The following is a 27,802-nucleotide window of genomic DNA, read 5'->3' as shown; positions in this document are numbered from 1 at the left end:
TTAAAGTTGGTGTTTAACACGTGTTACAATTGGTGTTTAACACGTATTACCATTGGTGTTTAACGCGTATTACCATTTGTGTTTAACACGTATTACCATTGGTGTTTAACACGTATTACTATTTGTGTTTAACACGTATTACCATTTGTGTTTAACGCGTATTACCATTTTGTTTAACGCGTATTACCATTTGTGTTTAACGCGTATTACCATTTATGTTTAACGCGTATTACCATTTGTGTTTAACACGTATTACCATTGGTGTTTAACACGTGTTACAGTTTGTTTTTAACACGGCGTTTATCCCCCAGGGTGACAAGTACGCCCACATGCTAGACGAAGCCAAGCTGCAGATCCTTGCACGGATGGACTCTGAGAGGATCCAGATGGAGCGTGTCTTCGAGCACAAGGTCATCACGCTGACCCGGAAACTGGACGAGACGTCACGTCTGCTGTCCCAGCAGATGGACCGCATGCAGGGCATCAAGGGCACGGGATCGGCGCCACAGTCTCCGTCACGATCAAAATAATAGTTTGACATTATTTTTAGCATTTTGGTTGTACTGTGGGGGAAATAGTTCTGTACGAAGTGTAACGAAGATGTGTTCCTTGGCGTTTGTATTGAATAATGGACAATATCTGTAATGATGTAGCAAAAATGTGTTCCATCGCATTGTTTGTATTGAGTAGTGGTCAAGGTATGTAATGATATAACGAAAGTGTGTTCCTCAGCATTCTGTGTGTATTGTGTATTGAGTAATGGAGAATATCTGTAATGATGTAACGAAAATGTGTTCCGTAGCATTCTGTGTGTATTGTGTATTGAGTATGGACAATATCTGTAATGATGTAACGAAAATGTGTTCTATAGCATTGTGTTTGTATTGAGTGTGGACAAGTTATGTAATGATATAACGAATGTGTGTTCCTTAGCATTCTGAATGTATTGTGTATTGAGTAATGGACAATAATTGTAATGATGTAACAAAATGTGTTCCATAGCATTGTGTTTGTATTGAGTATGAAGAAGTTATGTACGTGATGAAATGAAAATATAAGTTGGCGTTGTATCTGAAATGAGAATAATCAACGTATGTAAATTACGTACGGTGAGCTTAACGTTATGTGAGATGTAAACTACAGATTTGTACATTTTTTAAATCTATGGTTATTACACCAATTACAAATTCCGAGAAAACAGTATTTCGTTTTTATACTCTTCCATTTTATCATGTTATTAAAATGTGATATTAATGTTTTAAATCCTCACTAAAAAAAATCCTCTCTTTTTCTACTAAATTTTTTGCGTTATCAACTCGATCAATACAGACATTCATTGATTTTAAAGAAGACCTAAAACGTTGTGACGTAACATATTTACCCCGTAACCTAGCAACAGGCAGCAATACGTGTGTGGTGTGTGGTGTACACACCATACCACCATTCACAACACAAGCTTCAAGCGAGAAATACACATGAGGAACCAAGTAACTGGTCCTCGAGTGAAGTGGTCTTTAAAGTAGCGACAGCTTGTTAGAATTAAATATGCCTATAAAATCAGCCGTGTAAAAAGAAAATTGCGATAATATGAACATTTACTTTACTTTCACGAATGGAGTGGTAGAACAGTAAAACGCTAGGTTTATATCTTTGAAGGTACTGAGTTCGATTTTTTAAGTCTACCTTTTCTCTATCACAATCCCTGTCATTTTTTTCTGGCTTTCTAAAAAATTCAAACTATTTTTTTTAATTTAATAAATTTTAAATGTTTTTTTTTAAAGTTCAATCAATTTCGTCACAGCTAAAACTGGGAAGATTCAATTCACTATCTTTGTCATTAGACATTTATAAATAATTTATTAACATTCTCTTTGTAATACTTTTCCCTCTATAAAACTACCGAGGTACTATATCTAAAGACCGCTTATTGCTTCTGTACTTTGACCTTAGAACAACCACTAGAAACTACAGACACTTATATATCGTGATCCCATTGGTTGTGTAAAAATGTAGATCCAAGATCAAGGATCCTGGTGTGGATTAGTGGATTTGTGTGTGGATTAGTGCGTGGATGTGTGGATTAGTGCGTGGATTCGTGTGTGGATTATTGTGTGGATTATTGTGTTATCAGAGGTAAACTATAATTAAACAAATGTATTTAATTACCTAATCTTATTAATAAAATCGTGTAGGTGTCTTCTGATATTCGTACCATTTGGTAGGCAGTTCAAGAACATGTGCCCTTAAATATTTTTGTGCTGTTTGTGTATATGTAAAATATGATGACAAACTGCGCTCTTGTGCTAATTTAATACACTTGTGTAGGGGTCGTCCATAAATGATGATACTATCTTGAAGTCTGTGAGTGTGAGTTGGGGTTGTGACGATGTGTGAAGTGAGGGTTGTGACGATGTGTGAAGAGGGGGTGTTGGAAAATGTGAAAAAGTGTTTCTTCGCACTTGAGTAATTTGAAAAAGTTTTCTTCGCTTAATTGTAGTTGCTACTTAGCAATTTTTTTTTAACATTTTATGTTATTATAGTATTTCAAATAAAAAAGGAATCAATGCACCTTTCGATGACATAGAATGGCTAAAATTGAAATCTGCAGAAATAAATATTTGTTAACGATAACTCGACAAATTTAACTTTATTAGAACAGTAGTTTTGTTTCGTTATGTATAGGTTATATCCCTTTGTGAAAGGGAAACAACTCCAATTATGTTAGACATAAATTACTATTTATGACAAAAGAAATTGCAAATTAGGGAAAAAATTGAGGGCGGCTGAATTGACATTTTTTCTAGGCTGTTTAGTGACGGTGGAAGGGTTGAGAGATGGGAGGTTAAAAATAGACGAAGAAAAAACTTGACATCATTTATGAACAACATCTTTGTGTGATCGACTGTCAAGGGATGACTAATTGCTTGGTGTATGAGAGTTTTGGCCAGATCAAATTGCTCTACGTAAGACCAATTGGATGTAAAACTGGTTGCGCCTGAGACTAACTGGCTTGGGTAAAGCGTTTTGTACCACATAGTTTCTGTGAATGAGAAAACCAAATCGTGCATGAAAGGGAAATAACTTTCATTCTGCGGAAGTTTGACCATTTTTAATTGTAATGTTGCTTTTTTACCATCACATACTATTACAATTCAGCTTTATGTATTTAATAATTAATGTCGGTCTTTTGAATCTATTTATACCTTGATTATTTTTAACTTAAAAGTTATTTCTCAGTTTTTAAAGCATTTGATCTACTATAACTTTCTAAGACATTCTATTTAATCATTAGTTTCTAAAACAAAAATTAAACTAATTCAATAACTTCTTTACTGGTTGGTTTCTAGGTTTTTCCATCCAACCATTAATTTCTAATTATATTCCATTAACCATTAGTTACTGAAACATTCAATTTGACCATTAGTTTCTAAAAATATTTTATTTAATTATTGATTCTGAAACATATTATTTAACCAATTATTTCTGAATTCTATTTAACCATCATTTTATAAATTCTATTTAACCATAAGTTTCTAAAACACTCAATTTAACTATTCGTTTCTTAAAGAATCTATTTAACCATTAGTTTCTAAAGTTTTTCCATCGAACCATTAGTTTCTAAAACATTCTATTCAACCATTGGTTTTGACTGCAGCAAATCTAGAGGCAGCTGCTGTTTCTCTCACTTCCAAACCATGCCGGCTGCAATAAAACCGGCAATTTCCGGCAAGCTATTTTCCACTGTCTTCCTCGCCTAAGCGGTATTTTCGTCAAAGCACAATTGAAACAGCACATTAACTGACTTCTCGTTAATTTTTTTTTTTTATGTACGTCCTCCATTACTAGAGTTAAATTGTAAAACATCGATAGTAAATTCAAGATGTTGATACTTTATTTATGACCTGTAAGAATTTTTTTGTACTTTTAAAAATGTTTACTGTTGTTTACTTGTTTAATATAATTGGGGAGGTGGGGTCGGAACGGGCTAATTGCAGGTTGCCATTATTTAGTTTTTGTCCAAAATGCAATCAAGAAACATTTTTTCTTACTCGTCTTAAAAAGCAGAAAACAAATGTATAAATTTATTTATGTGTAACTGCGATTTTCTTGTACGTCAGCACAAAACATGAATGATAACAAACCTTTATACTTTATACACGTTTCATCCATACCTCCAACTGCTGTTTCATCCAAGATTCTAAAAATGTCATTTTTTAAATGTACTCTTCCCCATTTGAATATAATTTTTGTTTAAAGTGGAGCAGAGAAATCATTTTTTATATGTGTAGTTTTTGTTGGTGTGTTTTATGAAATTTTAAAACATTTGCTGCAATAAATAAATATTTCGTACCACTTCGTGTCTTTGAATGCCTTCCCATGAATTTTTTACGTCCATTGTTTATAACGTTTAATCAATATCGGCAAGTTGTGTTGTTGATCGAGTGTTTATATTTACATGTAGTTACGGGCGACCAACAGCTATACTCGTGTACAGTGGCGGAGCGCAGGGGTGTAAGGGGAGAGGGGGTGTAGAGCCCTCGTAAGTGATCCCAAAAAGTGGCAGCTATTGGCGACGGTTGGGTTGGTCTCTTAAAACGTTCACTATTTGAACATCTCTCATATTGTAAAACCACAATTTTAAGACATTAAAATTGTTATATTTTGTGTGTGTGTGTGTGTGTGTGAGGGCGTTACGCCATTATTGTTATTCTAGCGAAGCAAGGTATAAGTTTATATATATATATATATATATTTATATATATATATATATATATATATATATATATATATATATATATATATATATATATATATATATATATATATATATGTATGTATGTATATATATATATATATATATATATATATATATATATATATATATATATATATATATATATATATCATAAAAGACCTTGCCTACTGAATTGCTGATGGGGGTTCAGATTAGTCTACAAATAGGAGGGCGTGAAGAGAGTAGTACCGTAGTCACTTTTAGATATCTCTTCGGGGAGTGCACTGTCCCTCCTCTCCAAAGCAAGACCGTCCCCTTCCCCGAAAAAAAATTAAAAATTATATAATCTGTATAGAAAATATATACCTTAATAAGTGTCCACCCCCCTCCCCCTCCAGAAGTTTTAAGTGCCCACTGGAGAAAATTGTTTGAAAAAACACTTTGTAGTACTCTTTGGTTTTGCTGTTTAGACTAGCTGACTCGACACCCTCCTGACTCAACTCGTATTGCGAGAGTCACATGACTAGTTTGGCGAATATCCAACAAGTCCGTACACCTCTCAAGTAACAACACCAGTATTCAACTCAGTCATATAGTTTACCCTCACTTATCCAGTCGAATGACTTCATTCGTTTTATCCACGAATCCATCAGTTGTCCGCCCTATCACGTGACTCCAGTAGTTATCCCCCCTACTACATTACTTCACCAGTTGTGCCCCCTAACACATGATTCCAGCAGCCCCACCCCCTCCATCTCTTTACTCCACCCCCACCCCCATATCGCATTACTCCACTTGTCTCACCTATCACAATCCCCCCCCCTACCCCCACTGTCCGTGTCAACGTACCATTGACCAGTATCACACAACCTGTCTAACCCTGCCTACCAGACCTAACGTCTTAACATTAATTTAACCTAACGGTATCACTAGATCAACCCGAACCAACAAAAAAACGACACAGTAAAAAACACGCATGCTTCAATACACAACACACATTAGCACGGGCAACTTGTTTTCCTGATCCCCCGTTGTGACATAACCTCAAGTTGATGAATCGCTTCATTAGGCCTTCAGATATTAATGACTTGTTTATTGAAGCTAAGCGCTGCGGGCGTGCTGGGTGTGTGTGTGCTTGCTAAGTGGGTGTGGCCGCATGAGTGGGTGAGACATGGAGGTTGACTTAGGCGCTACTGAGAAGGTGTTAGTGGAAATATAAGTTCTAGCGAGGGGAGGGGTGTTGCTGCCTACGTTTCATTATTATTTGCACTCCCAGCAAAAAAAAAAAATATTTAAAATACATATGGCTAAAATTAAGTTTAAAATGCCAAAGTGTAACCACACTATCTTAACCCCCCCCCCCCCACTCTCTCTCTCTCTCTCCCACTCTCATCGTCGTTACACAGTGAACAAAAACATCGATACACCTCGATACAGCTTGTCCGTCCACTTTTCTTCCAAACGAGCCAATATCACGCTATCCTGCATAGAAACAGCGACATAATATACCTCGCTCAACAAATTCTTCCTAAGAATATCAATATTTTTGCAGCTCAATGTACAATAAATCAATAACCTGTCCGACCACTACATCTCGATTGATTAATTAATTAAATTTCCAATCACAATAATATATGCTGACATTTTTATTTCATAATTTAAAGATAACAATTAAGGCTAATGATGTTAACATGACGATACTTATAAGACAAGGCATGAAGACAAGGCTCAAAAGTGTGATACATTCGTGAGGTCACTGTACATTAAGTCACTTTGTAGGGTGGGGCGGGGTGATAATCAATGGTGTGTGATGGTGGTGGTGGTAATCAGGGTGATGTGTGGTGTGGGTTAATGGTGTGTTGTTTGAAGAGGGTGAATGGTGTGTTGTGTGATGTGTGATGTGTGCAAATGGTGTAATATGTGATGTGGTGAGGGTGAGTAGTGTAGTGTGTGATGAAAGAGAATGGTATGTTGGGGATTGAGGTTGAATAGAAGGGTGTATTGAGAGAGAATGGCGTATTGTGTGTTGACACAGAATGATGTGTTGTGGGGTGAGGTTGAATGTTCTGTATTGGGATGAGGGTGAATAGTGTAATGTGTGATGACTGTGAAAGGTATGTTGCATGTTATGTGAAGAGGTTAAATGTTGTATTGTTTGATGTCATATGGGGGATTGTTGTGGTATGTGATGAGTGTGTACATGTCATGTGGGGGATTGTTGTGGTATGTGATGAGTGTGTATATGTCATGTGGGGGAATGTTGTGGTATGTGATGAGTGTGTATATGTCATGTGGGGGAATGTTGTGGTATGTGATGAGTGTGTATATGTCATGTGGGGGAATGTTGTGGTATGTGATGAGTGTGTATATGTCATGTGGGGGATTGTTGTGGTATGTGATGAGTGTGTATATGTCATGTGGGGGAATGTTGTGGTATGTGATGAGTGTGTATATGTCATGTGGGGGAATGTTGTGGTATGTGATGAGTGTGTATATGTCATGTGGGGGATTGTTGTGGTATGTGATGAGTGTGTATATGTCATGTGGGGGATTGTTGTGGTATGTGATGAGTGTGTATATGTCATGTGGGGGAATGTTGTGGTATGTGATGAGTGAGTGACGGTGTGACGGTGTTCTGTGTGCTGAAACAAAACACTGTTTACATTTTTAAAGGTGAATATTCGTCTGGGCAGTAAGAAAACTGAAATAAATTGTAAACAAAAATGTTTGCAACAAATCTCGTCTCGGTGTGTGTGAGTGCGCCGCTAGTGGAGACTATAGGGACAGGGTCGTCAGGGTGAGAGGCGTCACACGGCAAGATAACTTTGTTCATAGAGGGAGACAGTAGAGAGAGATTAGACAAGGGAAGCTGAGAGAAATCGTAGGCTTGGGTCCCTCTTGGGAGGGGGGGGTGTGACCAGTTTGTGTGTGCCCAGTGTGTGTGTGAGTTTGTCAGCTTGTGAGAGAGTGAGACAGGATTGTGTGTATTAAAACAATGTTTAAAGATTGAGACAGTTTGAGAACGATGCGTATGATATTGACATAAAACATATTCACATGATGATTGTACTCCCATTCTAAAATCTTCATCCTCTGAAAAATAGATTCAACTTTATATCACATTGTTTTAAAAAGATTATGATATTGTCTTCAACCCACAACCCTAGCACAGCACCCCCCCCCATCTAATTACATTAACATATTCATAAAATAGACCACCATCTTACAGTGTGACCAATATAATTACCCCACCCACCTGTTTCTTTACCCTCCCCCTTCCCCAAGCCATAATGATCGACCAGGTAATCAAGCAATCACTGACCATGGTACTGTGTTATGTACATATATTAAATGCTGAATTCGTTTCTCTTCACCCCACCGTAGATTTAAATATTTTAAATATTATAATAACATGTGAATTAATGTAGTCTCAAAATAAAATAAAAATCTGAAGGTTTATCTATAATTAGTTCAAACACGTCAGAATGTCTCATTAGTTATGCAATACCTACATTTTTACAATGGATTTATGCTTGGTTTAAAAATTAGAAAAAAATTAAAATCATTAACATATGCTCTGCTTTAAATACTTAATGGAATGCTTATGAAGTAAACAGAAAACACTAACAGTTAATACTGAGGATGGAAATAACTAAAAATAAGCCGAAGGGAGTTTGGCGTCAGTGACGTCAGGGGTGAAAGGTCGGGAGGTTTCCGAGTAATCTTCTAAAGAGAAATCCGAATCGAAGTTCAAATCGAGGCTGGGTGACCTGACCGGCCCCTGCGCCCACGGGGTGAATTCCGTTTGTTTCAAATGTGAGGGTAGGGATGTGACAATGTCGTCTGCGAGCTCTATATCGTCCAGCGAGTCGGTGGATTGTTGGTCGTCTGCTGGGTAGGACCTGGCGTTAAAACCCCAGGGGTCGGAGACCGGCCTGCCCTGGGTGCAAGACGCAGTTTGACCGGTGGTGACGTCATCGCTACCATCGGCGGATGTCCGTTCTGGAAAGCTCCACGTAGTGTCCTGAATGTCGTTGAAACTGTCCAGAAATTCGTTATTTTTCGACCCCTTTTCTTCCGCCCATCCTACGACGCTTGCCCTTGAAGACGGCCTTGACATTACCGCATGCGTCTTGAAGACGTTCTCCGCTTCATCCAGACTAGCCAGACTTTCGGAATCCTCCGTCTCTTCCTGTATAGCCTCGAAACAGATTCCAGTATACAAGTTGCTATGTACAAGATAATCCGCGGCTAAGGCGGCTTCGAACCCGCGCTCGATATCATCATCGAATCGATACTGCACTAAATTTGGCGTGTTGGTCAAATATTGACTTCTATTCATCCCTTGATTAGATATCGGACTTTGTACTCCGATATTGACAGAATCTAAATCGTATTCCACCACGTCGTTGGATACTTCGTCGCTGATGGTGATACGAAATTTGGAACCTGAGTCGTCTGTTCTAGGGCTTGTGGCGCTAATCGAATTCTCCATCCACGCGGGGTGTCTTTCGCCGTACGGTTCAAATGTCACCGACATTTTAGCATCATCGATCTCGTGTTGACTGTCGATCACGTTGTCGAGAGAGCTGATCGAATCGAACGATTCACTTCGGTGGCTGTCCATGGAGCTGTCGCTAAAAATAGAATTGAGCTCGTCTTCAGATGAGGTATGTCTGGCTGACCTTCGACCCGGAAATGGTTTTGATAGTACACCATTATTTAAAGTTTTGCCACCTGTGGTGGTATTCTGGTCGTTTAACACTGGTCCAAACGCAAACACTTCATCAGATTTTAGAAAAGGATTCAGCTGCTGGGAGTTATGTGCAACCTCATCGAAGGACTCCGTGAGAAACGGGTTGGTTTGAAGCTGCGACTTATTTGATGCTTGAGATCTTTCAGAAGCTACTTCAAACGATTCTCGTAAAAATGGATTCGTTACAATATTTTTTAGATTAGGATTCCTAACAGATTTTGGACTAGTTTTGTACGTAAAGACATCACTACGATTATTTTTGTTCATGTTACTTCTGTTTAAATTATGACTAGTTTCGTTAATATTATCTTTGTTTAAATATTGACTAGAATTTCCATCGTAAGTTTTGTTTAAATCTGGGCTATTTGAAAATCTGTATTGCTGTCTATGGACAAAATTTTCCGAACGTCTTTCCTCGCTTTCAATCTCCGAATATAAATCGTTGTTCGACTCCGTTACGGCTACGTTTGTGGGAATAATCTGATCCACATGGGATTCTCTTCCGGATACTTTAGAGGGAGCTATCTCTTCTAAAGACGCGGTGTTGGAGTCGAAATCGTCTTCGCTGGAAGACGTTTCGTCTGTCGACTCCATGGCCGCGGCGACACGCCGAGATTGTATCTTGAGACGCAGCATCTCACTGCCACTGACTGTCTGCATCTCGTCATACTCCTGCACTACTGCCTGCAGCTCACTGTCCTGCACTAATGCCTGCAGCTCACTGTCCTGCACTACAGCCTGTAGCTTGCTGTCCTGCAGATTGCTTTCCGCTATCACTGACGAAACCTCGTTCTCCTCTTGCACTACTTCAGAAACCTCGCTGTCCTGCACTATTGCCAACATCTCACTGTCCTGCCCGATTGCCGATACTTTACTATCCACTTCACCAACCATTTGTGGCTTACTCTCCTCCTGGGGTACCCTGCCTCCTAACCTGGCCGTTGAAGTTACAGAATCCTCCTCAGAAATATTGAACCTTTGCGTGGTGATTGGTTCTGTTTTCGGGACGTGATCCATGTCTTCATCAACATCCACGCTGGAAATTTGAAGATTTGTAATCGATAAAAACTTTCTGTAATTATCGCGTCGAATCTCGGGTTTAATGGCATGGGAGACTGATTCTTCGAGAATATCTGGAGTCGAATCTTCAAAATATAACCCTATAACGTCAACATTAGCTTGGTTGTTAAGTTTTCCTTTTTCTTCCTGAGTGTTTTGAACCTCCGTTTCAGGAAAAGACTGGTCAAGTGAGACTTCTGGAAATTTGTTATCCAGGTTGTGGGTCTCGAACCCGTAGCTTTCAAGTTGTCCAGATTTATCCAGTATGTCCCCTATGTCACGTGACTCGTACAAGTCGTCGTCTGCTTCGCTTTCGTACGTGGCGGAGTGTTTCAACCTGGGCGGTATCGATTCGCTGAGGTAGTTGTAGTGGTAGTCGCTGGACATGTAGTACGTGCTGTCGACGCTGGCGGTGGTGGGGAGACGGGTCACGTGACCCGCATGGGTTTCCAGCACCGCATCACCTGACTGAACGTATTCAACGTCGCTTAAATCTACTTCACCTGCATCCGGTTGGGTTGGATGCTCGTCCACGAACAGGGTAGGGAGATATTTCTTCCTCATTCGCTCTTTCCATTCTTGTCTGGTAGATGTGGATCTGCTAACTTCAGAGCCGGATCCGGCAGCAGGACTCACGGTTTCCGGTTGTTTTGAACTGTCCGGTGTCTTATTTGAAACCGGAATGTTCGTTCTCGGAGATTTTTTCGGCGGCGCTTTCCGCACCGTCGGTTCCGCGGGGTCAAGGTTATTCATGGCGACGTGACCTTGACCGTTGGCCCGCGGGTCGCCTGACGTGAGCTGCGTCACGACTGTCATGCCGTCATCGAGGTCTGTCGTCATGATGTACTGGGCCTGGCCTGGGGTCTGCAAGCTCCGGCCGTTGCCGTTGGTGGTCTGGTGGTACTCGAGGCTGTCCTCCAGCTCTTGGTGGTCGTGTGGGCTGCCTCTGGTCGCGTGGCCGTTCGCCTGTGGGATGGCAGAGGATGTGGTTAATGTAAGGATCAAAAACGGAAAAAAAATAATTGATCTAATGATATTTTTTTTTAAAGCAACTACTAAGAAATGCATCAAATAATTAAATAAAGTTGTTTTATTTTAAATAAATAAATAAAAACTAGCTGTAACGGTACTCAAATTATTGTGTTCACAGACACACATACACGCACACACACATACAGACACACAGACATACGGACAAAATTGCAAAACTATGTTTTTCCGACTCAGGGAAGTGTAAAACGTTGAGATTTGTAAAAAAATCTCGATTTTGCACAATTACGATACTTCCTCTATAGATCTACTTTGTACACGAGAAAGTAAAAAAAAAAACCCGTAGTAGATTCCTACGTTGTTTTTTTTTTTACTTTACTTAAACTAGAGACACATACACCCCACCTGTTGTCCCCCCCCCCCCTCCTTTTCTTTTACACGTGATAATGCAGGGGCGTAGCGAGGGGGGGGCGGGGGTGCGGACCACACCGGGTGACACCATTTAGGGGGGTGACACCAAGGCAAAAAATAGCAAAATATATAGAGAAAAAGTTGAGGGGGTGGGGGTGCAAATCGAAAGTTTAAGGGGGGGGTGCAAATCGAAAATTTGAAAGTTTGTCCCTGGGAAGGGTCTCTATGCCTCTGGGGGGGTGACACCATTAAGTGCCGCACCGGGTGACACCCGACCTCGCTACGCCACTGTGATAATGTGACTTTCATTGAGTGGAGAATTCGATTACATCAGCAGCGAGAATAATATTTCATGTGTAGTGAGTGGCACATTAAAAATTTGAAACAGTCGTTGGCAGAATAAGAAATGAAAAATCTATAACAATATTCACTTTCAAAGAGTATATTAAATTGTTTGTAAGCTATGAAAATTTGAAACGGCCATCATTTGATATCACATGCAAAAGACAGAGGTTTGGTCATGCAACACAACGGTTGGTCGGTTGGTTGGTTGGTCAGTAGGTCGGTTGGTCAGTAGGTCAGTCGGTTCTTTGGTTGGTCAGTCGGTTGGTTGGTTGGTCAGTCGGTTGGCCAGTCGGTTGGTTGGTTGGTTGGTCAGTCGATTGGTTGGTCAGTCAGTCGGTCGGTTAGCCAGTCGGTTGGTTGGTCAGTCGGTTGGTTGGTCAGTCGGTTGGTTGGTCAGTCGGTTGGGTGGTCAGTCGGTTGTTTGGTTGGTCAGTCGGTCGGTTGGTTGGTCAGTCGGTTGGCTGGTTGGTCAGTCGGTCAGTTGGTCAGTCGGTTGGTTGGTTGGTCAGACGGTTGTTTGGTTGGTCAGTTGGTCAGTCGGTCAGTCGGTTGGTTGGTCAGTCGATCGGTCGGTCAGTCGGTAGGTCTGTCGGTTGGTTGGTCAGTCGGTTGGTTGGTCAGTCGGTCGGTCGGTCGGTTGGTCATTCGGTCAGTCGGTCGGTCGGTTGCTGGGTGGTTGGTTGGTTGGTTGGTTGGTCAGTCAGTCGGTTGGTCAGTCGGTCGGTCGGTCAGTCGGTTGGTCAGTCGGTCAGTCGGTTGGTTAGTCAGTCAGTCGGTTGGTTAGTCAGTCAGTCGGCCAGTCGGTTGGTCAGTCGGTCGGTCAGTCGGTTGGTCAGTCGGTCAGTCGGTTGGTTAGTCAGTCAGTCGGCCAGTCGGTTGGTCAGTCGGTCGGTCGGTCAGTCGGTCGGTCAGTCGGTCGGTCAGTCGGTCGGTCGGTTGGCTAGTCGATTGGTCAGTCAGTTGGTCAGTCGGTCAGTCGGTCAGTCGGTTGGTTGGTCAGTCGATCGGTCGGTCAGTCGGTAGGTCTGTTGGTTGGTTGGTCAGTCGGTTGGTTGGTCAGTCGGTCGGTCGGTTGGTCATTCGGTCAGTCGGTCGGTCGGTTGGTTGGTTGGTTGGTTGGTTGGTTGGTTGGTTGGTTGGTTGGTTGGTTGGTCAGTCAGTCGGTTGGTCAGTCGGTCGGTCGGTCAGTCGGTTGGTCAGTCGGTCAGTCGGTTGGTTAGTCAGTCAGTCGGTTGGTTAGTCAGTCAGTCGGCCAGTCGGTTGGTCAGTCGGTCGGTCAGTCGGTTGGTTAGTCAGTCAGTCGGCCAGTCGGTTGGTCAGTCAGTCGGTCAGTCGGTTGGTCAGTCGGTCAGTCGGTTGGTTAGTCAGTCAGTCGGCCAGTCGGTTGGTCAGTCGGTCGGTCGGTCAGTCGGTCGGTCAGTCGGTCGGTCGGTCAGTCGGTTGGTTGGTCAGTCAATGGGTTGGTCAGTCGGTCGGTCGGTCAGTCGGTTGGTCAGTCGGTCAGTCGGTTGGTTAGTCAGTCAGTCGGTTGGTTGGTCAGTCAATGGGTTGGTCAGTCGGTCGGTCGGTCAGTCGGTTGGTCAGTCGGTCAGTCGGTTGGTTAGTCAGTCAGTCGGTTGGTTAGTCAGTCAGTCGGCCAGTCGGTTGGTCAGTCGGTCGGTCAGTCGGTTGGTTAGTCAGTCAGTCGGCCAGTCGGTTGGTCAGTCAGTCGGTCAGTCGGTTGGTCAGTCGGTCAGTCGGTTGGTTAGTCAGTCAGTCGGCCAGTCGGTTGGTCAGTCGGTCGGTCGGTCAGTCGGTCGGTCAGTCGGTCGGTCGGTCAGTCGGTTGGTTGGTCAGTCAATGGGTTGGTTAGTCGGTTGGTTGGTCAAACAGTTGGTTGGTCAGTTGGTCGATATAATAAAGAATATTAATGTATGATTGCTAAAAGTAACACCATTTTTAACATTCATAAAACATATTTAAATTTTTAAATACCCTTTCCTGCTCTATTTCTAAATGCAAAGTCTATTCATACTAGATCTAGTGTTTAAAAAAACAACAATTCAAATCGAATAGTTTTAGTGACTCAAATGTCTATAAACAAATATACCAATTACATTGTAAATTATAATATAAACAGTTTGATAAATGTTGACACTTGGCAAAGTTGAAAAATGTTGATAATTGTTTATCAATGAATATTTATGAAATAATACATGTATAAATTCAAAATTATTTCCCATGTATAAATTTAAAATAAGCAAGGGAAAATATCGACATTGGTGTTTTCAGTCAGTCGGCCAGTCGGTTGGTCAGTCGGTCGGTCAGTCGGTTGGTCAGTCGGTCAGTCGGTTGGTTAGTCAGTCAGTCGGCCAGTCGGTTGGTCAGTCGGTCGGTCGGTCAGTCGGTTGGTCAGTCGGTCGGTCAGTCGGTCGGTCGGTTGGCTAGTCGATTGGTCAGTCAGTTGGTCAGTCGGTCAGTCGGTCAGTCGGTTGGTTGGTCAGTCGATCGGTCGGTCAGTCGGTAGGTCTGTCGGTTGGTTGGTCAGTCGGTTGGTTGGTCAGTCGGTCGGTCGGTCGGTTGGTCATTCGGTCAGTCGGTCGGTCGGTTGGTTGGTTGGTTGGTTGGTTGGTTGGTTGGTTGGTTGGTTGGTTGGTCAGTCAGTCGGTTGGTCAGTCGGTCGGTCGGTCAGTCGGTTGGTCAGTCGGTCAGTCGGTTGGTTAGTCAGTCAGTCGGTTGGTTAGTCAGTCAGTCGGCCAGTCGGTTGGTCAGTCGGTCGGTCAGTCGGTTGGTTAGTCAGTCAGTCGGCCAGTCGGTTGGTCAGTCAGTCGGTCAGTCGGTTGGTCAGTCGGTCAGTCGGTTGGTTAGTCAGTCAGTCGGCCAGTCGGTTGGTCAGTCGGTCGGTCGGTCAGTCGGTCGGTCAGTCGGTCGGTCGGTCAGTCGGTTGGTTGGTCAGTCAATGGGTTGGTTAGTCGGTTGGTTGGTCAAACAGTTGGTTGGTCAGTTGGTCGATATAATAAAGAATATTAATGTATGATTGCTAAAAGTAACACCATTTTTAACATTCATAAAACATATTTAAATTTTTAATACCCTTTCCTGCTCTATTTCTAAATGCAAAGTCTATTCATACTAGATCTAGTGTTTAAAAAAACAACAATTCAAATCGAATAGTTTTAGTGACTCAAATGTCTATAAACAAATATACCAATTACATTGTAAATTATAATATAAACAGTTTGATAAATGTTGACACTTGGCAAAGTTGAAAAATGTTGATAATTGTTTATCAATGAATATTTATGAAATAATACATGTATAAATTCAAAATTATTTCCCATGTATAAATTTAAAATAAGCAAGGGAAAATATCGACATTGGTGTTTTCAAACACTACTGAGAATCTTAATTGTAAGATAAACATAAATTATGTGCATTTATTTTTTAGTCAAAAAATGTAAATATTAAATATTATATGAGTGATTGTTAAAATCTATACTGCTTGTATTTTTAAATATTTTTTTACTCTATTTCAAATAGAAAACCATTAGCTGAAATAAATACCTAATTTATAAACACGTGAAGTATGAGTAATGCTAATTAGTGAATCTACTTGAAATAGTCTGTGGTGTAAATTAAGTAATATAGTACTTCTCCCTCAGTAGTTGTATTTTAAATAAATTTATTTAAACAATAAAGATGATAATTACAATTTAATTTCTAGTTTGATGCAGTTTCAAAGACATGAACATAAATTGTAGTTGTAGTAATATAATGGAGAAAGTAAAAAGAGACGAAAATTGGGTGTGCAACTGTTTCTTTTGACTGCTTAGTATATCATTTTTAGAATATTATTTTTCTTTAATACAAAATTTATTTCGGCTCTACTGATAAACTCAAACACCCTCAACCCACCACGCCGATAAAAAAAATCCCTTGAATCAACATTTAATTACACATTTGCATTTTCAGATTTAGAAATAAAATTGTGATTAGGCGTTTTGTATTGGATCTATGTATAAGTAAACCATCTTAAATGAATGAAAGTAGAAGTCAGAAAGAAGTATTACTATTGTAAATCTATATCAGTCCTCACAAGCCGATGATGAAAACTAATAGTAAAGCGACCATGGCAAGGCCAACTGAGGCTGTAAATTACATGTCTGAGGTACACACACAAACACATACACACACAAACACACACACATACACACATACATACACACACACGAAGTAATTGGCCAATTTTCCTTCTGGTGAACTAGCTGCTGATCCAAATGATTCAACGGTCATGCTAATCCATTAGATTTGATCAAAAGATTTCACAAGCTGATAACGAAGAGAGTTGAAGGATGGAACCATTAAAAGATAATAAGATATCCATAATAAGGGGATATCATCTTTAATTGAAAAGATTCAGGATCTTGAACAAGTGAAGTTAAATCAACATATGAGTTACAGTTAGCCTATAAAACTGCATTTGATGAGCATTAAAAATTGAAAGATTTTGCACCAGAAAGAACTGGGTGGTCTCTTGAAGATTTGAAGGACAAATGATCTCACGGACAAATGATCTCACGGACAAATGATCTCACGGACAAATGATCTCACGGACAAATGATCTCACAGACAGAATTATCCTATATACTTTTAAAATTTTGCCGTGAGATATTTTGTCTGAGATATTTTGTACATGATATCATTTGTCCTGATATATGTTGTCCTGGTATCATTTGTCCTGGGATCAGTTGTCGTGAGATCATTTGTCCTGAATCATTTGTCCTGAGATCATTTGTCTTAAATCATTTGTCCGTGTGATATTTTGTCTGAGATATTTTGTCTGAGATCATTAGTCCTGAGATAATTTGTCCTAAGATCATTTGTCCTGAGATCATTTGTCCTGAGATCATTTTTCAAGAGACCATTTGTCCGTATGATATTTTGTCTGAGATATTTTGTCTGAGATATTCTGTCTGATATATTTTGTCTGAGATATTTTGTCTGAGATAATGCCCTCCTTACAGTGCCCTCAACAATGCCCTCATTACAATGCCCTCAACAATGCCCTCCTTACAATGCCCTCAACAATGCCCTCCTTACAATGCCCTCCTTACAATGCCCTCAACAATGCCCTCCTTACAGTGCCCTCAACAATGCTTTCCTTACAGTGCCCTCCCTACAATGCCCTCCCTACAATGCCCTCCCTACAATGCCCTCCCTACAATGTCCTCCCTACAATGCCCTCCCTACAATTCCTCACTACAATGCCTGGAGTGCCAGAGAAGCCACCATTACCTGCCCAACTCCATTAGTCTGTGACCTAATGTTCATGTTTCCGTTCACAAATCTGTACGACTGGAGACTGCACGCTGCAGCATCTGTTCACAACAAAACAAGAACATGAACGTAAACATCCAGTCATTGTTAACAATTTGCTACATTTTGATTAGCCGTACCCCAAACCGAACCGCTAGTATTCAGCGTTACCCTTCATTATCAGCGTAGTCGCTCAAAGCTCGACCATTATTGTTATGCTTGTTTCCCTAATTCAGAGTTTCTTCCAGGCTTCTCTTCGGGGGGGGGGGGGGGGGGGGGGCTTTGCCCCCACGAAATTTTTTTACCGCCCCCCCCCCCCCCCGAACGAAATGAAATTTATATAATTTATATAGAAAATATATACTTTTAACAGTGTCCGCCCCCCCCCCCCCGAAGAAAGTCTACCGCCCCTCCCGAAAATGTCAAGTGCCCCCCCCCCCCTCGGGAGAAAAAAGTCTGGAAGAAACACTGCCCTAGTTATCCCCCCCCCCCCCCTTCGTTTTCCTCACAAAGTCACAAAAAGAAAAATTCAGATCCCACTTCCTAAGTTACGTTATCACAACTTAGTCACCACTACCATCACACACCCCACCCCCATCCCCCATCTCCCCCCAACCACTATCACCACCAACTAACTTCCACATTAAAGCTGTTTTTTTTCTGTTTCGAAAAAGTACCCGGAATATCGATTAAGCTGTCTCCGTTCGTTGAAAGGAAATAGCTAATAAATAACGGAATAACATTGCTCTTATCTGTTTGAAAGCTGGGATAATTTTACCGGAAACACGGCTTATCGTTATTTACTGCTGAAAGCTAATCCGGTCCAAGGTTAGGCTCAGTGATCCACCCTTTTTTTTGTAATTTACTAAAACAAAACCCAAGCCAACAAGAAGTAATAATACAACAGTTTCAAAACAATCACCGGTTAAAATTTTGCCTTTCATTAAAATATATAGACATTAATAATAACAAGTAATAAGTGTTCTACAAATTAGGAAATAAGAACAACAAAATGACAAGTTCGAAAATTGTTCCTAAAATAACTAGTTGTCGATAACTAACGTATTTTAATAATTTGCATTTTGTATAATCTATGTTTATTTAATCTATGTTTACATTCAACATAGTTGAACCCCCCCCCCCCCCCCCCCCCTTCCCCCCAAACACCCAAAATTTAATTCATGTTTTAATTATAGTCGATATCAATTAGTATTGGCAAAACAAAACAAAAACACTAAAATACTAATTGGTATTTGCAAAGAAAACACTTCCTAATGAGGGTTTGGGGAGATAACTATAATATGACGTAACAAAATTTGGGATCAACAAAACTGGGCCTAGTATCAAAGATCACGTGCACATGACGTCACCAACATGGCTGACCTTCTTCCCGCGCGCCCTTGTCCCTGAGCACGAACACCCTCCACGTGTAGACGGCCGCGTGCCGGTACCGCTTGGACATCAGCCACAGGAAGTGGGGCAGCACCAGCGCCTCGGCCAGCAGTAGCCAGAGCAGGACGGTTTCCATGACAACCCTATCGTGCTCCTGGACGATCTGGACGAACTGTGAGACCTGTGAGGTGGGGAGGGGGGTGGGGATGTTAAATCACGTGCGTTGGTAGTTGGGTGAGCAAATATTTGTTTTACTGTCAGCTTATCAGTCCAATGGAATATGCTACAGAAACTACATTATTGATGAATTGATACGCTTGTATTTTTCTTTCGTAGTAACAAAACAATACGAAATACAAACGTATTATCAACCAAAATGGCTAAAGGGTAACAAAGCGAATTATTATAATTTCACCTGTAATGTATAAAAATAGGTGTTACAGATTGATATAGATAGCATTGCTGAAAAATAACTAGTCGTACATGAAATACAATTTGTAAAGTTATTGGGTGATTTTCTAATTATTTCTATTTTGGTGAAGTTTTAACGTCAAAAAAGAGGGCGCATTTACACTCCTTAGTGTGAGTTGGGTGTCCATCAGAGTTGGGTGGACGCAGGGACGGTATACTGACTTGCACCCAGAATCGAACTCAATAATTTCTGGTTAGCAATCTAGCGCTCTACCTCTAGGCCACGCCGTCCCCTCCCGCTACACTTACTTAGCTGTAACTTCCTCCATCTCACTTCCTTTTGTTTTAGCAGTTTATATCAACTTCAATCTCCTCCTCCCCCCCCCCCCCCCGTGTTTCTTCCAGACTTTTTTCTCCGGGGGGGGGGCACTTGAAATTTTCGGGGGGGGGTCAACATTTTTCGGGGGGGGGGGGGTGTGGAAACTAGTAAAAGTGTATGTTTACTATATAAAATCCATCTCGTTCGGGGGGGGGGGGGCGGTATACTTTCTTCGAAGAGATGCCTGGAAGAAACTCTACCCCCCAAGGTAGCAGGGCATGTTATTTGACATCCCATATTCTACCATCACAAACCAACCAATAGTTAATATATTTTTAAAAACAATTTACTTACAAATAACGGAATCGAGTTGAGACATGACGACATCAGCGTGACGTAGAACACAAGACTACACAACTCCCTCGCCACGTTCAGCTCGCTGTACTTGGCGTGGACGGGCGAGCTCGTCTGCACATTCCCGGAGACGGTCGGCAGGTGGAACCGCCCGGCGTTGTACTTCCTCAGCGCCACCTGGTGCATGTGCTTGAAGAGTTGCCTGGAGTCGGCACTGCTGATGATGCCCATCACGAAAGAGACCAGCGCCATGATGATGAACACGACGCCAAACCCGAGGCTGACATCCGTGGGGAGGAACTTGCAGGTTTCCGAGTCGTAGAACTGAAAGATTTTTATTCCACCGGTGGCTGGGATGATCCCGATGATGACGGCGATAATCCAGCAGATGGTGACGAGAAATTTGACGTGTTTGGATGACGTGAACATGTGACCTTTGACCGTGACTCTCAAGGACGCGACCCAGTAGACGTTGAGAACAAGAAGAACTAAAAGATGCGAGGCTCGTAGGGTCAGGGACAGCCAGACGTAGAAGGTGCAGAGTTCCACGCCCCACGGGATACTGGCCAGCTCCGTGACGGACTGTACCGGAAGGAGAAGCATCGCGTTGGCTGCCATGGTGACGAGCAGGGAGGTGAAGGCCACATCACAGCTGTGGAGCAAGGGCCGGTAATGCTGGACGACCAAGAGGATGATGACGTTGGTGAGGAAAGCGATGGGGCACAGAACGATCCACGCTATGGCGACCTCTGACCCATGCATGTTCAGCCGGCCAGGTGTCGCTTCATGGCGAGTTCTTGCACTTGTGTTTCTCTACCTACATCCAGGGCATCATCTGATTCACGTAGTACAATTTGAGACCCATTGAGGTTTATATTTACAACACTTGTGAGACCCTCTAGTGGGAGTCTTGAAAATTCAACATTTTAAAATGTTCCCTATAAGGCCTACATGTTTTTTGTATTCTCGTCCGAAAATGCTTCAGCAGATACCAGCTCATCTTGTTGACTTGACTCTCGTGAACATTTCCTGTCTATTACTACCTGGCAAGTATGTTCCGCATTCTTGGTGGCCAGATCTAGTTTTAATCATGGGCCAAATTAGTTTTTTTTGTGTGTTTGTTTTGTTTTTTTTTTTGTTTTTTTTTAAATATTGTTAAAGTTATTTTTTTTTAATGGGTGATTAACTTTTCTAAATATAATGTGTACGATCTTTTTTTTTTTGGAAGACACTCTTTAATCTGTAAAAGAAAACAAAAAAAGAAAATTTAAATATGTGTAGAGTACATTTAAAATATAAACTCAACGAATTATATTTTTAAAAATTCTATATAAGCTATCAGTTAACAAATCTTGGAACTCTATTCCGATCAACTTCTAGTGCAGCGATTCCAAATAAATTAAATTCCGATGAATAAGCAAGAATATATCGTGTTCATTCTAATTAAATATTAAATGTGTCATTAAAAATTAATTTCGATATTACCATATTCAGTTACAAAAGATAAGCAAACAGGATTTAGTGTTAACGATCAGTCGGGGCTCATTGGATGTTAGCTCACAGATGTTTCTACATCAGAGAGCCGTCGGCTGACGTTGATAAGGGGCAGATAATTATTTTTAAATAAGATCATGAGTAACTTGTCGTTCTTAATGGATTTCAGTCCCGTGGGATATCGAGGTAATAAAGAACAAACAGAATGAAAAGCATAAGGAAGCCTGCTATTTTTTTTTTAAGATATCCACTTAGAAATATATTTCTTTACAATTCCTAGATAATAAAATGTGGAAAATAAAATTGTACTCTAAAACCTTTATAACAATATTTTAAATGTATTAAACATAAGAAAATAAACTATTATTAGCGCAGATATAATAGTACACATTTTTGTTAACTACAATATGTTGAAGAAAATTAATGAACTTACAATGCTCTAACGTTTGTATCTTAAAAATAAAATCTATTCTTTATTTAGTAAACACATAAGCTTATTACTATTATTTATCATAAAGAGCTTATATACGAGTCGTATTTTAAATGTCATTATTTTAAGGAAGAACTATTTCTTTAACTAAAAATAAATCAATGAAACTCCAGATAAATGCAGTCTATCGCCTTCTTAACGAGTCTTTGACATTCATTAAGACGCGACGCAGTAGTTTGTTTTCATGACCTGGGCAAAGCCACAGCAAAACAGCTGAAGTCAGCAGTTTTTGTTTTCTCAATGTGGTGGGTGTCGACATGAAGGTCGAGACGACCCAGAGATACTTCCATCAAACTTTAATTCACTCAAGCATGAACTGGCAATAAAAGCAACAGAAATCAATCAGCAGAAAAAATAGAACAAAATCTCAATTCCTGCCAACATGTTAGGTTGATCGATCTCTGATCAATGTATCGATTCCAACCATTAATTTAATCATTTATAACGTGGGCGTGTATCGTGGTAAAAGAAAATATCAATTATATTTTTTGTTTCAGAAACAAGAGCATCGATTGGTCAGATCAATAAAGACACGGGTTTGGATTGGTCGAATCAATAGAGACGTGAGTCTCGATTGGCTAGGTGTGGTGGAAAAAGTGAAGATTCGAGTTAACGCTACGGGGAATGTTTTCGTGTACTTTTACTGTAAAGGAATCTGCATGTACGGTAAAATAATCTCACACTAAAAGCTGAAAAGCGTGTCGAAAATGGGCAGCGGCAGACCATTTTCACACAAAAGTTCCCTCTTGATAAATATTGGTCCTTAAAATATAGTGGTCTCTGTTTTTCTATTCATGAGCCAAATGAGGATTTCCCCTGAGACTTTTCAATCTAGACATGCTCTAAGGGGCAACAAGAAAAAATGCGCAAAGGAAAAATGCGCAAATGAAAACTGCGCACAAAAAATTGCTCATGGGAATTTTCATTTTGTAATCGATAATTTAAAAAGTAAACAAAGAATGACCACATGTAAAATTTTGTAGCATAAAACATCTAAGGCAGGTGTATCAGTATAATGAGTTTGTATTTTGCTTTTTTTTCTAATTGTCATAAAGGCATTAAATATAAATAAACTTTTCAGCGGATTTAAAAGCATCCATTTAGATACTTTAAAAACTACGTTCTATCAAAATATAAAACCCATCCATATCAATACAAACAAAAAGTAATTAGACATTTGTCCCGTCAATATCAATATAAACAAATGGTAATTAGACATTTGCCATCAATATCAATATAAACAAATGGTAATTAGACATTTGCCATCAATATCAATATAAACAAATGGTAATTCGACATTTGTCATCAATATAAACAAATGATAATTAGACAATTGTCGCATTAATATCAATATAAACAAATGGTAATTAGACATATGTCCCGTCAATATCGATATAAACATATGGTAATTAAACATGTTCCGTCAATATCAATGTAAACAAATGGTAATTAGACATTTTCCATTATCCAACATAATTCAACCAGGGGTCTCGCCGAGAACGATAGGCCTACATTAAACAAAGCGGGTTGTTGTTGTTTAAGGTTGAACGAATTCATTACTGTAATACCCGAATTCGTTGACATATATTAATCGACCAGTCTTTGGTAAAACACAATTGGAAAGGGGGAGGGGGGTGCAGAAAACTAGGGTGGATTGGGCTAGTGTATGTTCACAACAGGGGTTCTTTAAGACAATTTCTTTTTTGGCCCGAAAAGGGAGGGGGGGGGGGGGCATTTTAACCTTTTAGGGGCGCGGTCGCGATGTACGTTATGTCTTGTTAGTTATTGTTGCGTCCCTTGTGTTGTATATATCTTAGTGATATCCATTGCATGTCGGATCTAATGTATAGCTGTGTGGCTGTGTTGTTGATGTCAGTGAGTTGGCTGTGAATGAGTCTTGTGGTCTAGTGAGAAGACGTGTCATCGGAGCTGCACAGTGGTGTAGGTTCAAAGTTAATGAATTGATGGACTTGTGACGTTTGTCTACCTGTCCCACTTCGTGTTTTATCAGAATCAATGTTTCTTCCAGCATTTTTTTCTTCGGGGATCACTTAAAATTGTCGGGGGGGGGGGGGCAGACTAAAATTTCGGGGGGAGGTGGAATTCGCGAATAGATGCCTGGAAGAAACTCTGATCAGAATAGCATGGCACAACTTACCGCAATAATAATTACTATCGGGATAACGGGTACAGGACATTAACCCCCCCCCCCCTCACACACATACCTCAGCCAATGTAACCCCCCCCCCCCCCCCCCCCCCCTTTTTTTTTGTATATCACCCCGCCCGAAAAATAACAGTAGAACACTACCCCACTTTAAATGTTAGTGATATTGTTAGGTTTATGAATAGATCAAGGCTAGTAAATGTTCTGGAAGGAATACGCATATTTGCTTACTCATGCTATACTAGTCCATTTCAGGCATTTTTTAAATAAATTACTCATTTAACTCTTTTATCTTTATAAAAAATAAAAACATCCAACAATTAATTTACGATAGGCTTAACCTTCATCCATTTGTATGGCATTACACTTCAAGCTAGAAGCTCTTTCCGGCTTTGATGATAAGCTCTAATATGCTTTATCCTGGAATATACTCTCTTCAGTCAAAGAATGCAGTATTGACCAAACTAATTTCACAACATTTGAACGTGTGGAGTTATTTTTAGCTCAACAACTATTTATCTCCAGCAAGATTATACAAAAACCAGCGCAAGCATACAAATCAACACATTAGTGATTAACTCGTTATCTTTATACCATTCTTACTTACCGGCATCACCGCTAGTACTTTTTGTACCGCTGTTCGGGTAATTAGCACCGTTATGTAATTTTTTTGTCTTAATTACTGTGCTATTTTATTTTAATAGTTACACCTAAAAACCGTGAGTTGTTTTTATTTTTTAAAATTTAGTTAATCATAAAGATTGCTTTTAAGTAAAAAAAAAAAAATAAACTATTTCTGATTGTGGAAGTTTTCAAGTACCCACTTTCCTCCGAATGTATGGATAATATACGTATAGGCTTTCGTATATGTATTTTTTTAATATAACGCTACGCTACTGAGGTGTGAGAAAAAAAATCTTTATGTGTAGCTTTATGTGAGAAGAATAATACGCATGCTCCTCCGATGAACTTTCGCAACATACCAATCATAACAAGATATGTTAGCATATAAATTGTGCACTAATAAACACAAGATTTACACACCACTGCAACACAGGCAGAACCGAACGACACACTCCAGTGACGAACATACTCAATGGATATGGAAAAAAAATTATTCCCGACACCATTTTTACTTTATAGATTTTTTTTCTACAGCAGATGGCGGACGGCAGATGTTAATCGCTTTATATCGCTCATGGTAAACATTTGGTTGGGTGAATAATGACACTTTAAAAATATCACTTTCGTTGACTGGGTATTTTCTTTTATAAATAACCACGTATCAATACAAATATATAGAATCAAATTTTGTTATGGAAAATGATTTTAAAACACTTAAGGTAAATCGCAGAGAAGATATTTTTATTTTATATTTACATTGCAAATTCTTCTTATTTTTTTTTTAAGACGGACTTGGCATTTAGGATAATAAAACACGGTTAACTCACCTGAATATCCTGAATGAATTAAGCGGATAATTTACCTTGCTCTTAATCTTATCCACAACAACCAAGTTTAATCCAAATGGGAAAATCTGTCTTTCAAAAACAATAACCGGGTCAGTGACTAACACTCATAATAATGAACGTTTATTTTTATAATCGCAGGATATACATTTCTCGGTACTATACTCCACGACAGGTAATAATTTCTTGGTACTGCTCGACCGTCCACACACGGCGCTAATTCAGGTGCGGAAATACAATCGGGCGTGTTGACAGTGCGTGTGTTTGTGTGTGTTAGCGGCGAGACAATACTAGTGTGTGGGGGATTCGTGCACGCGACGCGGCCAGCATTTTCCTCGTGACGTAGTTGAGATCGATGGGAATCAATGAGACGGCGCGCGCGCTTATCGCGTGCACCTGGCTTAGGTGGGTGGGGAGAGGAGGTGAAAGAACAGAGGTGTAACGCGCGCATTGATGTTATCCCAAAATAATCTTCGCTATTTTTTGTCATCGTTACAGCATTTGCTAAACTGAATTGGCTGGTTCTAAGAATACAACGCATGTATATATATATATATAATTCTCTTCTGGGAGACGCTAGAAAACAAGCTGTAAGCGCGCTCCCTACCACCCCCACCCCTACATGGTCTGGTGAGCTGTGGTTCACGCTAAATGTTTACAAGCAGAGCCGTGTTTAGTGACGACTATTAGGGGCAGATAATTTAGTTTGAAACTATTTTAAACGTAAGGGGGGGGGGGGGGGTAACTAAGTGGAGTTTACTTTAACGGAGGGGGGCGGGGAAGGAGGGGGGGGGGATTATCGTCCTTAACGAGCTACTTATAGTGTTTTAAAGAAATATTTTCAGTGGCATCGTTGGTACTGTCGAATTCACAAATTATAAATGACTGAAAAGTAGAAAAAAAAACAACTAAATAGCGGCGTATGATATGCCGCGGGTCGGCTCGTTCATTATAATCATTATATATGCATATAAATATAATCTTCACTATTTATTTTTACATTGTTTCGTAACGCGCCTTACTGGATTGATACTAAGATACCAGAGGCGTAGTGACCCTTCCCGGCGCCCGGGGACAAACTTTCGATTTGCACCCCCCCCCCCCCATCAAACTTTCGATTTGCAACACCCCCCCCCCCTCAAACAACTTTCAATTTGTTTTTCCAACCCATTTTGGGTTGGCGCCCGGGGACATATGTCCCCCCCCCCCCCCGCCGCGCTACGCCTCTGTAAGATACTAAGAATATAACGCAGTGATTATAATCGACATATATACAAAAATAATCTTCGCTTATTTTTTTTTACATTGTTACATAATTCGGCTTACTGAATTGATTGGGCATAACATGCTAAGAATATAACGTATTGATTACAATCTAGATCTATAGAAATATAATCTTCGCAGGTTTGTTTACATTACATTGTTCAGCATAATTCGGGTGTAGGTGTGAAAGAATTAAGCGCATTGATTATAAATCAGGTTTCTTTATAACTCTTTGCCCCGGGAGAGGGAGAAGACAATGATTTTTTCTATTACATTTGATTGATTTTTTTTCTACTTCGTCTCCGAGAGGTGGGGGGCCACCATGAGAGATGTCTAAAAGTACTGGTTACATTTTAGATATAACCAAAAAATAATATTCGCCTACATCACAAATGCTTTGACAGTTTCGGCTTATTGAATTCAATGTAAAGACTTATTATATTTGATGATTTGATGCTTAATTTCTTTGTTTGGGGTTTTTCCATAAATGACATCACAGACCTAGGGAGGGGGAGGTTATTAAGACGTAGGTTGATATGCTTTACTTTCACCAGTAAATGAATAAATGAAAAAGTGATTATCATTTTCTTACTTTCTATTACGTGTAGTTTTAACACTGTAAATGAATAACACTGTAAATGAATAAACCAGATGCTGTTTACTACTATACTGGCTTTTTGTGTAAGTGTAAAAATGATTGGTAGCTGCAGTGGTGTATGTTAGTAGGGCCAATTAAGAAACTGCTTTGGATATCTTATAATCTTAAGGCAATCAATGCTTTAATTAAAGCAATCGTCCTTAAAAGACCACATTTTTTTTAGATTTCACTCCATGACCCCCCCCCCCCCCCCCC

The 27,802-nt window shown here is 40.2% G+C and overlaps 2 protein-coding genes across 2 annotated transcripts in view; one reads left to right on the top strand and one right to left on the bottom strand.

The window, feature by feature from the left end:
* The window catches only part of LOC131955514 (short transient receptor potential channel 7-like), a gene marked incomplete at its 5' end in the record, with an annotated part of 30,466 nt that extends 29,845 nt beyond the window's left edge, over positions 1-621 (top strand). Inside the window, one exon of the mRNA XM_059319662.1 lies at positions 312-621. Coding sequence (XP_059175645.1) covers positions 312-530 — 219 coding nt within the window. The remainder of the gene's footprint in view (positions 1-311) is intronic.
* Positions 622-8,018: 7,397 nt separating this feature from the next.
* LOC131955513 (uncharacterized) lies at positions 8,019-21,039 on the bottom strand. Its single transcript, XM_059319660.1, has 4 exons — positions 20,068-21,039; positions 18,975-19,164; positions 17,571-17,653; positions 8,019-11,516 (listed from the first exon to the last, which is right to left on the bottom strand). Exons 1-4 carry the CDS (start codon positions 20,827-20,829, stop codon positions 8,388-8,390), a joined length of 4,164 nt encoding a protein of 1,387 aa, XP_059175643.1. The 5' UTR covers positions 20,830-21,039; the 3' UTR covers positions 8,019-8,387.
* Positions 21,040-27,802: the final 6,763 nt, after the last annotated feature.

Source organism: Physella acuta, unplaced genomic scaffold, assembly GCF_028476545.2.
Source record: "Physella acuta isolate Inbredline_101_S28 unplaced genomic scaffold, ASM2847654v3 ptg001071l, whole genome shotgun sequence".
NCBI classification, from domain to species: Eukaryota; Metazoa; Mollusca; class Gastropoda; family Physidae; genus Physella; species Physella acuta.
Note: the sequence above shows the minus strand (reverse complement) of the source record. Positions and strands in the feature narration are given on the sequence as shown.